The 15,343-nt window shown below is 39.0% G+C and overlaps 1 protein-coding gene across 1 annotated transcript in view; it reads left to right on the forward strand.

The window, feature by feature from the left end:
• Positions 1–15,343, forward strand: part of lamb2 (laminin, beta 2 (laminin S)) — a 68,762-nt gene that overhangs the window by 40,078 nt on the left and 13,341 nt on the right. The window contains exons 12-21 of the mRNA XM_021324965.2: positions 98–210; positions 2,439–2,518; positions 6,327–6,462; positions 6,543–6,701; positions 7,345–7,472; positions 7,600–7,732; positions 7,815–8,007; positions 8,170–8,313; positions 9,269–9,500; positions 10,327–10,496. Of these exons, the coding sequence (XP_021180640.2) occupies positions 98–210; positions 2,439–2,518; positions 6,327–6,462; positions 6,543–6,701; positions 7,345–7,472; positions 7,600–7,732; positions 7,815–8,007; positions 8,170–8,313; positions 9,269–9,500; positions 10,327–10,496 (1,488 nt within the window). The remainder of the gene's footprint in view (positions 1–97; positions 211–2,438; positions 2,519–6,326; positions 6,463–6,542; positions 6,702–7,344; positions 7,473–7,599; positions 7,733–7,814; positions 8,008–8,169; positions 8,314–9,268; positions 9,501–10,326; positions 10,497–15,343) is intronic.

The raw sequence follows: 15,343 nt of genomic DNA on the forward strand, positions 1-15,343 counted from the left end.
ATATAAACTAAGTTCACAAGTAAAAATAAAAAGAAGTGTTACCAGTGATGTATCTGGGACTTTTTCACCTCACCCTATTTTTCCCTTTAACCTCAAGCTTGTCGATGTGACCACAGAGGAACCGTGTCGGGTAGCTCCATGTGTGACGCATTTAGTGGAGACTGCCTCTGCAAGCGATTTGTCATAGGACACAACTGCGACCAGTGCCTGGTAAGATTACAAAAACAGACTATTTCAGGCCTTGCTTCAATGATCAATAAAGGGTCTCCTGGATAGATTTCCTTTAATAATTCAGTCATCCGTAATATTAACAAATCTTTAGATAATGCTTCCATTTGTGTGTAAATCTATTTATATTTTATAAAGAATTTATGTCTGTTACATTTATTATTAATAGGTTTTAAGTGGCACAGACTGGAAGTTTGTAAACTAGAGAAGATGTACAAATGAGTTTGGTCAGTGTTGAACAAAGCATTTTAAAACCACAAACTTGAATGTAAAAAAAGCTGCTCTCGTCAGATTAGACCAAATTAGAACATTAGAACACACCCTCATAGTGAAACATGGTAGTGGCAGCATCATGCTGTTGGGATATGAACAATTACCCTAAACCTGGAGGTACAATAGAATAGGTTTAGACCAAAGCAATTTAATGGGTCAAAATGCCCCAGTCAGCCCCGAGGTTCCCTTCATCAAGTCTGCCTGTGTTTGAGCTATTTTATGAAGAACAATGTACAACATGGTTAATCTTTACATGTGCAAAGCTGGTGAGGTCAAAATCCTAAAGAATTGCAGGTGTAATATTAACATAAGGTGATTATTTAAGGTATTGACTCAATGGGGCTTAATATATGTGTATACCATTCTCAAAGTTTTCTTTCTTTAAATAAAATGTCAAAACCTTGTAGCTTTTCCTTCAACTTCCTAACATTTCAGGAAAATACATTGATTAGTTGTAACTAGTGTTGCACCGATGCCATTTTTTGGCCCCGATACCTGGCTGTGCAGTATCGGCCGATACTGATACCATTACTTTGAAATTTATGTGTGTGTGTATATATGAAGAACAGCATACTACTTGGATGTAAAATAATTGCTATCATGGCTTTGTCAAGCTGCTACCTTATTAAAGCAGGAAAAAAGACTAATACAAAGTGAATCCAGTAGAACTAGTGAGTGTCAGGAGAGAGAAGGCTGCGTTCAAGTGACATACAAACATCAAAATGGTATCTGTGCCCTATTTGTTAGTACTCGCCAATACCGGTACCACCATTTTAGCGCAGTATCGGCGCCCCGGCCGATACTGGTATCGGTATTGGTGCAACTCTAGTTGTAACATGACAAAATGCAAAAAACTCAATGGTAATGAATACCATTCATTCATTCACTGATTCATTCATTTATTTATTAATGACCACACAACAAGTTGGTGGAATTTGTTTCCAGTACAGCATGACATCCTCACATCACTGTGTCAACACACAATACAACACTAAATAGACAGATACACATAGAAACAAGTTAGTGGCTTGATTTAATGTCCCTACAGCTATTGGGAAAAAGCTGTTTTTGAATCTGACTGATTTACTATACGTTAATACGTTATCAAGACACTGTAGCAGTCATGTAGACCTTTTTTTTCCCTCAACCTGTCTGCCTAGCAGCCCAAAGTGTTGAATGGTGACGAGCCTCCCTAATTCAGACTCCTCAGCCAGGAATAGTACGGGCAGGAGTTCAGACTCCTGCCCGGGTCGTGGGCCTAAATTTAGCCGAAGGATTTAAGGTTTGTCCGGATGGTGTGACTTACAGCAGCCCTAAAATGGTCAGGCCTTGATGTGATCCGAAAGTGGATCCAGTCGATAAGCCCGTTAAGCATAACTACAGAAATAAGATGAACTGTGGAAAAAGAAAAGAAAAATAATTTACTACCACTGTGGGCAGTTGTTAGTGGTCACTTTGAACATACTTGTCTTACCAAGGATGTAAACTTTATTGGCCAGTTCTTCATCTTTGGACTGGAGTTTTCCTACAGATCTGAACTGAGCAGGTGTAAAATAATATGAACAGGGCCTTATTCATCATCTTACAGAAACCACATCATTTAGCACATCAAGGACAACAGTAAGAAAAATCTGTGAGAAAAATCCACTGACATGAAAAATTCAAGTTTGTATATTGTGAATTCTGTGTTGTTTTCTCAGAAAGAAAGAAGAAAATCTAACAGTGTCCGAAAGAGTTGGATTATAATGATGGCTATAAACCAGGAAGGAAGTCTTGTTTGACTACAGGGCTGCATACATGATGCACATGTCGGTCATTCATGGCAAAGTCCTGTTGTCGCTCCCTGTGTCTCAGACAGTGTCACTGCAGGGAAAAAGCTGATTCTTCTTTTTGTCTCTGTCAATCACTGCCTTCTCTCTATGAACCCGTGACTCTAGCCAGAATACTGGGGGCTGAGCCACGACCTGAACGGCTGCAGAGGCTGCGAGTGCGATATCGGAGGAGCACTTGACAACCAGTGAGTGACGTTCTACCTTCAATCAGACATCACTAAACTTATTCTTTGACAGTTTCAGCCAGGCTGTGGATGTCTGTCATTGATGTTTATTTCCAACCTATAATAATCAAACCTGATTTCTCTCACTAAATTCTTGAACTATGTTCAGGGTTACTTGAATTAGTCAAAATTATAATTTTGTTCTGAGCAGAGGACAGGTAAATATAAAATAATATTCACAATTTAAAAATAAATATTTTTTTTAACTTAGGTGTTGTATTCCTCAAAGACCATAAGCAGTAGTGGCACATAATTTTTTAATATATGCATTATTTGCAAGTTTTATATTTATATGTTGCTAATCACCATAGGTTGATTTAAAACCTTAAATGGCAAATTACTTTTTAAATTTTTATTTATATTTTATAGTGACAATCCAGGATTGGTTTAAGTCAAAAATGTTTTTTAAAGTGAAATCTTTTTACCATCAAAAAGAAACAAGGAACAAACTTTGCCCACTCCAGAAAAAAACAACTTAAAAAACAAAGACAAACATTTATACCTCCTTGTCAGATTAATACATAAATACATTACTTTAAAAGGTATTTGCACTCTTAGAGGGCTGTTCTCCTTTTTCTTTTTGTCCCACTAAGATGTTTTAGATCATCAAACAAATATTGATTTCTAACAAAGATAAATGCAAAATGTTGTTTTCAAATGGTTATGGTATTTATTAAAGAGGAACAACTTTTCAATACAACCTGGGACTGTGTGAAAAGGTTAACTTGTTAAATCAACTGTAAAAATCAAATTTTTAGTCAAAGATGAGATTAACTTCACTCACCAGACCTATGCTGGATTACTGCCAGACACCTGCCATCAAAATTCCCTTAAAGTACTTCTTGATTCTGAGATCATACAAGTTGCTAAATGTTAGAAAGTTCACATATTATTATGACCTGAGGAAAAAATATTTAAAAATTCTATGAAAAAGTGGATTTTTAAGGCTTTTTAGCTCAAGGCTCATAAAAAAATGTTGCATGACCGATGACGTAATTCGTGGGTAGGCGTTGATCTGTTGGCATGGTAACAAGATACTTCCTGGTTGCAAACTCGCTTTCTCAAAGACAAATAGACGGATTAAACATGGCTAAAAAGTGTGTGGCTTATGGTTGGTCAAATACCAACAAGGATAATGTCTCTTTACACACATTTCCGAACCCAAAAAGTCCCGGTGTTGTGCGAAATTCAGTTCCCCTGTTAAAATCTGTTCCCCTCTGTGTCGGGAGCTGCAGCCAGAGAGGCGGGGATTCACGGCGCTTCTGATCGGTTTCTCGGTAAACCAACTCATATAATCATGTCAAGACTGTAACATTCAGTTTAATCGGCAGCTGTTGTTTACAAAATTGTAAAATAAAAAGAAAAAAAAACGCTGTCTTCAGGCAGCTGAAATGTCCATATTCTCTCCTCTCCTCCTCACTCATCGCGCAGTGAAGCGGAGAAATCTTGGCGTCATCACAGCAGCCTGCTGAGAAGCGACATGCTCTCTACACTACCTCTCTGCACGGCGCTGCTGTGCTGAGAGGTAGTGAGCGGCATGGGGGTTCCGAACCGAAAGGGCTATGGGTCTATCAGCCGTCATAAACAATGCCAGACAATCGAGCTTCAACGAGTTGTTTCCGTGTTTACATCCGAACGGTCAGCCATGACCGCGATTATGAGCACCAATTCCAATAATACATTATACCATTCCGTTTATTCTCCTAAAATGTTTTTCTCAGACTTACCTGAGTCGTAACAGATGCTTGCGCTGTCTTTCATGTTAAAATCATCACTTTGTGAATCGCCATCTGAACTTCTCGTGGTGTAGTTCATTGAACTCTCTATAGCGTAGCCTGGGCAACGCCCACAAACCACGTCATCGACCCAAATTGTGGATTTTCAGCCTAGCGGTCGCCGAGGGACTGTTTTAAGTCCTTAAAAAAAATTTAACGGCGCAATCACCATCTTAATGCTACATTTTTTTAAAATATGGTCACTAATGCATGTATTTCCGAGTTGGTCGATCTCAGAATCAAGAAGTACTTTAAGTAGAATCTATCTGGCAGCATGAAGGAGGCAAAAAGATCTCAATAAGCAACACATCATGCTCTAATTTAAAGAAATCTATGGAACTATGCTGAACATACCAAGAGGTCACAAAAGAACCCAGAATAAAATCTTAAGCCTTATTCAAGACCTTAAACTCAGGCATACTGGTTATTCAGCATGATAGTGATCCAAACCACACCAGGAAGTCCCCCATTAAATGCCTAAAGCTCCAGTGTGTAAGATTTTCACACAAGCAAATCCTGAATTAGATACAACCTCAACATTAAAAGCATAATAACTACTAGAGAAGCCACGGAGAATCACAAATGTGACAATGTCAACATATCCTCCATGTATTTGGTACCGAGCTACTGCTATTAGCTAATAGCTACGGTTGTCGTGGGAAATGGTTTTTGGTACTGTTGCCAAGTCCGCTTATTTTAAGCGACTTTGGGATTGTTTTTATCTAAAGTCGCTTGTAATTTCTGTCAGTCGCGGTTCTTTTCTCAATGTGAAGTTTCTTATTTGGTCTCTAAAATAAGCAACTATCAACACAAGTTATAAAGAGACCCACTCATGCAGTTGCACTACAGATCAGCTGAAATATCACTGAAATATCACTCCGCCCCTCCGTGTACACACATATTCCCTGAGAGGGAGACGAAGACGAACAAACTAGCCGTCTCTTCATGGAGGACCGAGCAGTTGCTGGACTACACTGCCCTGTTTCTAACATACCACCAAAATAAACTTCACTGTATTTTTCGGACCATGAGGCTCACCAGATTTTAAGGCGCATTGTGAATTGACATGTCTAAGTATGTCTATGTCCACACATAAGGTGCACCGGATTAAAAGGCACACTAAATAGAATAGAATGATTGATGGTCATCTTAGCACGTTTTCTAATCCTTCACTGACAGCACGTCTTCATATACAAGACAGATAGGTAAAACGCGTATGGCTGACAAGTTTGGCCCCCCTCGGCTTCTTAAATCAGAAATATCAACACAACGTGGCGCCTCCCAGTGGGTGAACCGGCACCTATGTATTTATAAACTACTAATTCTAAGTTATGAGAATGCTTTAATTTTTGATGTGATGTTATTAGCCAGAATATGTATTTATAAAAACAATACTTGATTTTTGCTAATTAAAAGCCAAATTAGTTACACACTGTCCCTTTAAATAAAAATAAAATTTTTGCAGAGGCATGATAAAACTTCAGGCTTAACTCCAATTAAGCCCTAACTCCAAAACAAACATTTTAATTATCTTGACTTCCTTATGTAGATTTACTCAGCACGGTACTTAACCTGTTTGTCCATTAACATAAACATTGACCATTTTCAAGTAGCTATATTGTATAATCTATCAATTCAGCCATGCAGGATATGCATGCTTACCAAATCCCCAGTCAGTTCTTGACATTTTCTTAAAGTTTTAGAACATAATAAAATTGAATTAATTTCAGGAATTAAAAAGTATTCTTTGTTTACTGATGATCGAAGTGATCCAAAAACATGCTGTTTTTCTTGATTGAGGCGTACTGATAACATATTCAACTGTGACTTTTACACCTGAATACAGAACTGGCTTTTTTTTGTATACCGTTAAACCCTACTTGATACCTTTGAGAGGTTCTTGTTACTGAGGATATAAAGGAAGTTGAGTTTTTATGTACGGGTTTGTAATATAATGATAGTGTAAAATACTAATGTGGGTGCACTCTTTTTAGATGTTCCATGGACAGTGGTCAGTGTCGCTGCCGGAGTCACATGACGGGACGGGACTGCTCGCAAGTGGAGTCTGGATATTTCTTTATGGCACTGGATCATTTCCTGTATGAGGCTGAATTTGCTCAGATGGGACAAGTGAGTATTAGTGCATTCTCAACAGAAGAGTTTAAACGATGATATAGTTGACCTGTTTCTTTCTCGGTGTATGTTCTCAGGGTTGTACCTTAGAGACCAGGGAACATCAACCCGGTCGCCCCGCCCAGTGGACAGATATCGGCTTTGCTAAGGTCCCTCAAGGCGGCACTTTGGAGTTCCTGATAAATAACATACCTTTCTCCATGGAATATGATTTAGTCATCCGCTACGAATCCCAGGTGTGTATATTGACTCATGTTAAATTTGTTGGCTGTATGTCCTCAGCCACGAGAGGGAAGTTAAATGGAATCCAGCCTGACTATGATGCTGTATCAAAACAGGATTTCCAGCAGGGAAAATAACTTTTAAACATGGTTACATTTTTCAAATGTGGCTATTGACTTGGTGTCAATCCATTTGATCTTCAATTAATAAACAAATAAAAACACACACGTACAGAATTTTTAAGTAAAAAAGTGTCACGGCACAGTAAAGTTTTACATTTGTTATTTTACTGATATTTAAATGTGTAGTTATTGATGGGTATTCAAAGAATAATTCAAGGGTTATAAAAAGCTTTTTGGTTCCACCTATCGTAAGATATTTCTTGCCTGATACGTTGGTTAAGAGCAACTTTTTTTTGCAAAAATCAATCTCTGTGTCTTTCCTCTTTGTTACACATAACTTCATTTAGGGGCTTCTTTGTATGCATAGACCTCTGGGGTTGTTGCTGACATCTGTTGTGAGTTTAATGTTAACAGATCTCGTAGAAATGTATTTACTTGGGAAAATGTTTGTTACTTATTTTCCCTGCTCCTTGTGGTTTTATTAGTTTATTTGCCTGGGTTCCCTTTAAAGGAATTCATATCCTCCTAACTCTAGATGCCTCGTGACTGGGAGGAGGTGCAAATAACAGTGATCCGTCCAGGTTCGATTCCCACCAGCAGCCCATGTGGAAACACCATCCCAGATGACGACCGACTCACCATCTCTCTGCCAGCTGGAGCGAGGTTTGTGGCTCATCCAACCAACCACACACACACACACACACACACACACACACACACACACACACACACACACACACACACACACACACACACACAGATTCACTTATGCTGTCTCCATCTTCCCCAGGTTTGTGGTTCTTCCTCAGCCAGTATGTTTGGAGAGAGGTGTTACCTACACCCTTCGCTTGGAGTTCACACGCTATCAAGATGCTAACAGTGTCCTCAGCGGAGCAGACTACGCTGTCATCCTCATAGATTCTGTGAGATTAGATTTCCTACTTTAACCTGTAATTCTAGTCTCTGTGACATCCTCCTATTTTATTGGCCATCTCTGTGCTCCAGATTGTCCTGATGCCGCGTCACTCCTCCATGGAGATGTTTACCCTTGGGGATCTCTCCTCAAACGTCAGGAAGCAGACCTTCGAGCGGTACCGGTGCCACGAGGGAGCAAGGAGTGTGATCCGCTCACACATCAGTGATACCTGTGCTAAACTCATCAGCAGCATGTCAGCCATTATTAACGATGGAGCTCTGGGTAAGTAAATTATAGTAGATAGGTCAATTTAACTATCAGCTGTACAGTTAATACGGTATATATGTACGTATACACACACACACACACACACACTGTAGATGGATGGATGGATATACTCACCCCAACTTCAGTAAATTATTGTCCATGTTTTTGCTCCAACAGCTTGTAACTGTGACCCTCAGGGGTCCATCAGCTCCCTCTGTGACATCCGTGGGGGCCAGTGTCGCTGCAGGCCCAACGTAATTGGTCGGCGCTGTGACAAGTGTGCTCCGGGAACTTATGGATTTGGACCATCAGGCTGTATACGTGAGGAAGTCTTTTCACCTTGAATCCATACAAAATCTTTTTTGGCCTAATCCCTACTCGGGGCTTTTGTGCAGATTAGTTACCATTAGCAGTGGAATGGCTTCCATACAGTCCCTTGCTAAAACATTCATACCCGTTCAACTCTTTCACACTTTCAACCACGATCTTCAGTGCACTTAACTGGGTTAAAGAAAACCGGTTCATGGTTTCCAATAGATATACAAGTAAAAATCTAAAAAGTGTGATGTGCATATATTTATAATTGCCCTCTTTGCATTCTGACACATCTAAACTAATTTTAGTGTCACCAAATTGCTTCAGAAGCCATGTAATCAGAGAATAGAGCCATTACTAATTTGATCTCAATATGAATCCCGACTAATTCTTAAGGCCTCAGAGGTTAGAAAACCACATCAAAACTTTGGATGTCTCACAAGGCGCTGTTCAACACATCATGTGGAAATGGGAAGATGAAGTTAATGAAGTTCGCGGACGACACCACTCTCACACATGCACGCACACACACACGATTAAACTGACACACACACTGACTTTGCTGTGTTTTTTCCTTTACTCTGCTTGCCTCCTATTTTAGCTGTAGTTTTAGAAAGGTCAGATCAGACACCTTAAGTTGTTGCTTTAAAGATTTTGTTAATGTATGAATACAAATAATTATGCTGTAAATGTTAGTGATGAATGTGTGACAAAATGTGAGAAGAGATCTAAGTAATTTTCCATCATAATGTAAATTGTGCAATATTTGCATAGAATTTACAGTAAAATCTCACATGTACATGTTATGCACTAACAGGAGGTTAGAATATTTGGGTTTGGCACCCTCTAGTGTTCTGAATAAATATTTGTAAAACAAACTTCTCTTTACTGCCTTTTTTCCTTTATCCTCACCCAATCTACTCCCCTCTGGCCAACATTCTTTATTTTTTTATTTCTCCAGCATGCCAGTGCAGCTTAGAAGGGTCAGTGACCAGACTCTGTGACAAGTACACCGGGCAGTGCCAGTGCCGTCCCGGAGCGTTTGGGCAACGCTGCGATGGATGTCAGGCAGGTCACTGGGGCTTCCCCAGCTGCCGACCCTGCCAGTGTAACGGACATGCCGACCACTGTGACCAGAGAAGCGGAGTCTGCATCAACTGCAGGGACAACACCGGAGGAGACAAGTGTGACAGGTTTGTTTTAATGCTCTCATCCACCAGCCAACCAGGACAAACAAAAACCACATAAAGTGACACACCGTGAGTATTTTTACGTCATATTATGCCATGTGGTAAAATAGTATTTGTGCCACTAACACGGCAACAGTTTACTGTGAACTACCTTCAGTTGCAGCTAGTCTCCTTTCCAATTCCCGTTAAATCAGTTAAATACATAGTAGTGGCTGGTAAATAAAACAGTTTTGGGGGGCCACCAGGGGCGTCGTATAGCGGGGAGAAGTTGGGCCAATTTCAAGGGACCCTGACGGACAAGGGCCCTCAAATTAGAGACCAGCATGAAGTCACATGTCAACCAAAAGGTTACTGAGATAAGATACGCACTCATCTGTCTAACCTCCCCACCCTGCCATTTAAAAATATGGTTTACACTAAAAAATTCACGTGAAAGGAAATGGGAATCCAGGAAAAACAAAAGACAACATTTTTAGAGAACAGCTATCATCATTTCTTTTCATATTGTATTATATGTTTACTTTCTACGATTGTTTCCTGTAATTTTGATTTTTTTTGGGGGGGGGGGGCTGTGCCCTAGTGGCACTATTGACAAGCCGCCACTGTTGATATGTCTCCTCTAATCGTGACAGACGATTCCTTTTTTTCACGTTGAACAACTTTTATTATACAACTTTATTTACTTCAACTGTTCTTGTAAGCATATTTTATGTTTCCGTTTCACTAATCAAATTTGTTGAGTTTATAGCATCAATATAACCTTGAAGTCCTAACAGGAAGCATTAAATGTCACATTAAACGTCACATAAATTGATTTGCATTCCTGTAGGTGTGCCAATGGTTATTATGGGAACCCAATTTTGAGCATCTCATCTGGTGGCCAATGTCGTCCATGCCCATGTCCAGATGGACCCCACAGTGGACGGCACTTTGCTACATCTTGTTACCAGGACAACCGCAACCGGCAAATTATCTGCAACTGTAACCAAGGTTACACAGGTAAACCGCAAATATTGAAGGTTTACATGGATGGATGGATCGTGTGATCATTTTTCACAGTGTATTGCTGATGCCGAAATGTGTTCTGCTGATTTAGTGTAATCAAACAAAACTAAGCAAATTCATGAATCTAGAAAGCAGATTGTGTCTGAAATTTGAACAAATAAGAAAAGGGTAACCTGTTTACTTTTTCAAAGCTAAAAGATCAATTATCCAAGTTGAAACTGAAATATTCTACATTAGGTTATACAGCTTTCTGAAAGTACTTGCCCCTTTACATATTTCTTCATCAAATATTTTTTCTATCAGACAGAGATAACTTGAATAATTACAAAATGCTGTTTTCAAATGATGATTTCATTTATCAAGGGAACAAAGCTTTCTAAAACAAAACAAAAAAATAATTTTCCCCTAAATCTAATAAATGGTTGTTCCACCACTGGCCGCATCATCAACCATTGAGCATTTGCAACAACTCACAATGAGTCATTGATAATGTTCTGGTTTTTTTTGGCCCACTCGTCTTTGCAGAATCTAGCCACATTGGAGGGCTATCCTGTTTCAGATGAAGTCATGACTTCAAGTCAGCTACTCCAAAATCAGCCTGTTTTGTTTTACTTTTGGTTAGTTGTTCCCACGCCACCACACGGACTCACTGTATGTGAGTCCGTGGAGGGGCGGAGTGATATGGGAAGAATATTACTGCGCCTTATGGTCCGAAAAATACAGGTAATTCTTTAAAAGAACACAGACATCGCGCTGTATCCATGATGGCGGCTGTTCTGTTTTGGTCTCGCTCTCGTCAGTATCTCAGGTTGGTTTCAATGTGAGTTGTTGAAGTTGCACATCAGTAAAGATAACAGACAAGTGGTTTATCCAATCATTCGAAAGGATTTTTGATAAGGCCCCTGCTTCTGAAATACATCTCCAGTGGAGCGATTCCAGGTGGATGTTTGGGGCCATGTGGAGCTTGGCGGAACTACATCCCTCTGGCGAGAATCAGGTTACTGCTCTACTGCTGCTATACTGACGAATCAGTACGAATCACTGAAATTCATTCAGCATGAACGTGACTCAGCCTGTGAACTGTGTGCTGCGTGAACGAGTGGAGCCCGATTTGTCCAGTACGTGAATCTTACTGAGAGTGACACTGTGTCACAATACATTAAGTACTGACATGGACAGATGTGATTGGGATCGATAATGCAATTATTTATGTAGTGAACTTTTTTCTGGGGTAATTTTTCTGGAATTGTATCTTTTTTTTTTTGGAAGTGACAGATTTTTGATCCGGAAGTTTTATTCAGCAATGTATTTTTGCCTATTTCTTAAAACTTGCGGTATGGACCAGTGTGGATTTGAAATATGGCGCCAGAGCTCCATGACTGCCGTGCCTGCAGATAGGTCGCCTCTCTTGGGGTGAAGTACTTTGCTGCTTTGTTCACGGCCTTAACGAAGGAGACAGAGGTAGAGGCAGAGGTATTTTTTTTATCCCAAAGTTGTATTTTGAGACTTTTTTTTTTCCTTTTCCTGATCTCAGCTGACTTCCTGTTGCTAGAACTTCAAAATAAGGTAAGGAGAGAGCCTTTAAAGTCTGTTTCATCTTTATTACTTGTTTTAACTGTAAAGGAACAAAATAGGGAGTTAAAGTTCTATATATAGCAAACTTAGCCCTGCTAAAGCCTTGCTTATTCCCTGTTTTTAATGTAAAGGAACAGATAATGCTGTCACAGCTCTATGAATATCACACTAAGCCATGATAATTGCCTGATATAATGTAAGTAAATTAAAATGTAGTTATAGGAACTTAATAATTCGGTGAATGAATCATTTGAACAAATCGTTTTAATGTACTGATTCTAGTGCTTCAGTTCACTCAAAAGAACTGTAGTGCCCATTGAAGGCCCTGTCTCAATACTCACACTAAACCCTACGCACTTCTTTGAAGTGTGCACTTGGTGGAAGTTCACAGGCTTGAGTGCACAGGTTACAAGCATGCAAAATATGGAAAATTGGGACAGTACGGGTTATGTCATCACAAAATAAGTAAATATAAATTGATAAAGACATTTGATTAAGTATTTCTTTATTGTATTTTTTATAACTTCATCCACAGTTGTTGTGAGGGGAAAAAAAATCAACATAGAGACAGGAAGCATAATTAGTTGCTTACTTGTTCAGAGACACGCTTTCAGATAAAACAAAGTTAAGAAATAAATGTACAAAACATTATTTGGTGCTTTCAGACATTTTAGAGTGCAAATATATCAAACACATCGAACAAAGCATATACAATGAAATTAAACAGGCTGCTACTGTTTCAGTTTTATAAGTAAAAATAACTACCATATTTGTTTTAACAAACAAAATTTGTCAGTTATTTTAGGTGGCAGTATGATTTTAGGTCTTTTTAGATCAAACATTTTCACCTTGTAACTCAAAACGTCACATGTAGCAATGAATTGTGGGTAATACACTCAAGTGAAGCCCGCATTATTGCGGACTTCGCAGAAGTGTGGATTGAGGGCGCAAAGAGGGTGGGGCGAAATACCACTCTGGAGAATCGGGACACACTATGCACTCACCCTGAGGGTGTTTGAGGGGCACAAGGGTGGAAGTATGAGTATTGGGACAGGGCGCCTAGTTCTCACTGCTCTACTTCCTTTTTCTTCCTTCTGTTGCAGCATCTGTTGCCACTCACTGGCGTGGTATAAGTATTACAACGCCTATTATGGCTCCTCTGGCTTTGTGAGGTTTCATGCGGTTTTATCTTTATGCTGAAATCTTTCTGTGCAGATACAATATTCACCTCCGTGTGGATGTAGCTGTAGTCTGTTGGAGCCCCAAAGCATTAGAAATAACTTTCAAACCCTTTCCAGACAGATACCAATTACTTTTTGCTTTTTGCGATTTTTCAGCCTGCTTCATGTTGTCAGGCAAGGGAAGAAAATCCATTTCATTGTTGGGAGGACAATAAATTGGGACATTTATTAAGCATTATTTTGCTTTTAAGGTACAGTGAAATGTACTGTTGTAAAATATCTAAATGGAACCTCATCAGTTTTGTATACAGTATACTGAATAATTGGTTAAAATTACGTGGCTAAATGTATTTAAAAATCATATTAAATCCTAATTATTCCAGTTTGCCACTTAAAAAAAATTGCACATCACCATAGAGCAATTATTACCATCTAAATCAGAACTGGCAAATATCTAATTGAGTAATTCAGCCATACTCAAAAATACTTTCAACATTTTGTGTGCTTTTGCTGTTTCTTATTCTCTCTATCTTGCTCTATCTGCTGTCACTTGCTCTACTCTCTCCTTTCTCTCCTCTCAGTCTAAGTTTGCTTACACAGCCATTTACAATGCTCGGCTCCTCCCTCCAGCCCTTTAAAGGGCAATCTGTGCTACAAGTGGACCTGGTAGTCCAAATGTAAATGTGTTTCATTCCATTGAGAAGTGGAAGTAAATAAAATAAGTGGAGGTCAGTTATTTATGCTTTATAGACAGTTCCTTTGATGGCACTGTGTCTTTCCTGGTGTTAGCTGTTTAAATGATTGAACCAAATCATTTCCTTTGTTGCATTTTTAGTTTTATTGCATTAAAATATATAGCTTGCTCCAAAGATTTATCGGTAGACAAATCTACGTAACATGATTTTGTTTCTCAGGCTGTGAACAATGAAACTGAATAAAACATTCTTCATCAAGGAAGGCAGGTATATTTCCACTTGGGGCTTGGCTGGTTTAAATAGTTTTTTTCCCATAATAAATGAAATTATAATTTTCAAAATTGCTTTATGTAATTTCTTAGGAATCCTTAGTCTGATATTTAAATTGGTTTCATCATCTGAAACAGGTAATTGTGGCAAAAAAGCAAAACCAGAATAAATGCGTAAGGGGCAAGCACTTTTTGAGCATACTTTGTGTGGAGAAAAAACCTAAATGAGATAAAAACAATAGTGTTTCTCTTTGGGCTCTGGTGAATAGTAATGGTTTTTATTTCCTTCCTCCCCTGTACTACTGACAGGGATTGTTAAACGCTCCGGGGCGACCATTTTTAAGCGTGAGTAATGACGGTTGGCCCCTCTCCCATTCCTGCTACCCTCTCTGATTTTTTTTTGTTTTGTTTTAATCCACCAAGCCTACTATCCTCCTCACCAGTCTTACCTGTGCATGAATGTAGTAGCACTGCTGTGCACACTTCCATGTAAAACCTGGTTCAAAAGCTGTCTTTTTTTGTGATTTATATGGCTAGATATTTGAATCTAAGGTGATATAATGAAACCGATTAACTGATTTAAAAGCCAAATTTGAACCAGGTCACTGTAAGGTTGTACAGAAACAGCAATTTCCCTCTGGGATTATTAAAGTATATCTCATTCTGATTCTGATAAATATTCCTCAGACAGAGACCTGACCCAGAATCACTCTACAGCAGGTAAAACTGGTTGTTCATGAGTCTGGTTCAGTCTCTTTGCTAAGTTTTTTGGGAATGTTAAGCAGTACATGCGTGATTCAAGAATGTCATTTTAAAAAGGCTTATAGTCTTTGTCTTATTTTTAAGACTGGTTAAACAGATTTTTTCACTTTTTTCTGTTAAAAGATTAGATAAAGAAAAGCAGCACTTGGGTGCATTTCAGCTCAAATTAATGTATTGATTCAGTCGAGTCAGCCTTCCTGTTATCCGGAGAGTCTCACTCTATTTATGTCGCAGTCTGAATAAATGACCAATACCACTGAAAGTATCATAAATGTTTTTTATGGGACAACACTGGAGATATGACATTATGATATAATGTAAAGTACTCAGTGTACAGCTTGTAAAACTGCTGTTCCCTC

This window comes from Fundulus heteroclitus, chromosome 1 (genome assembly GCF_011125445.2).
Source record: "Fundulus heteroclitus isolate FHET01 chromosome 1, MU-UCD_Fhet_4.1, whole genome shotgun sequence".
In the NCBI taxonomy this organism is placed as follows: Eukaryota; Metazoa; Chordata; class Actinopteri; order Cyprinodontiformes; family Fundulidae; genus Fundulus; species Fundulus heteroclitus.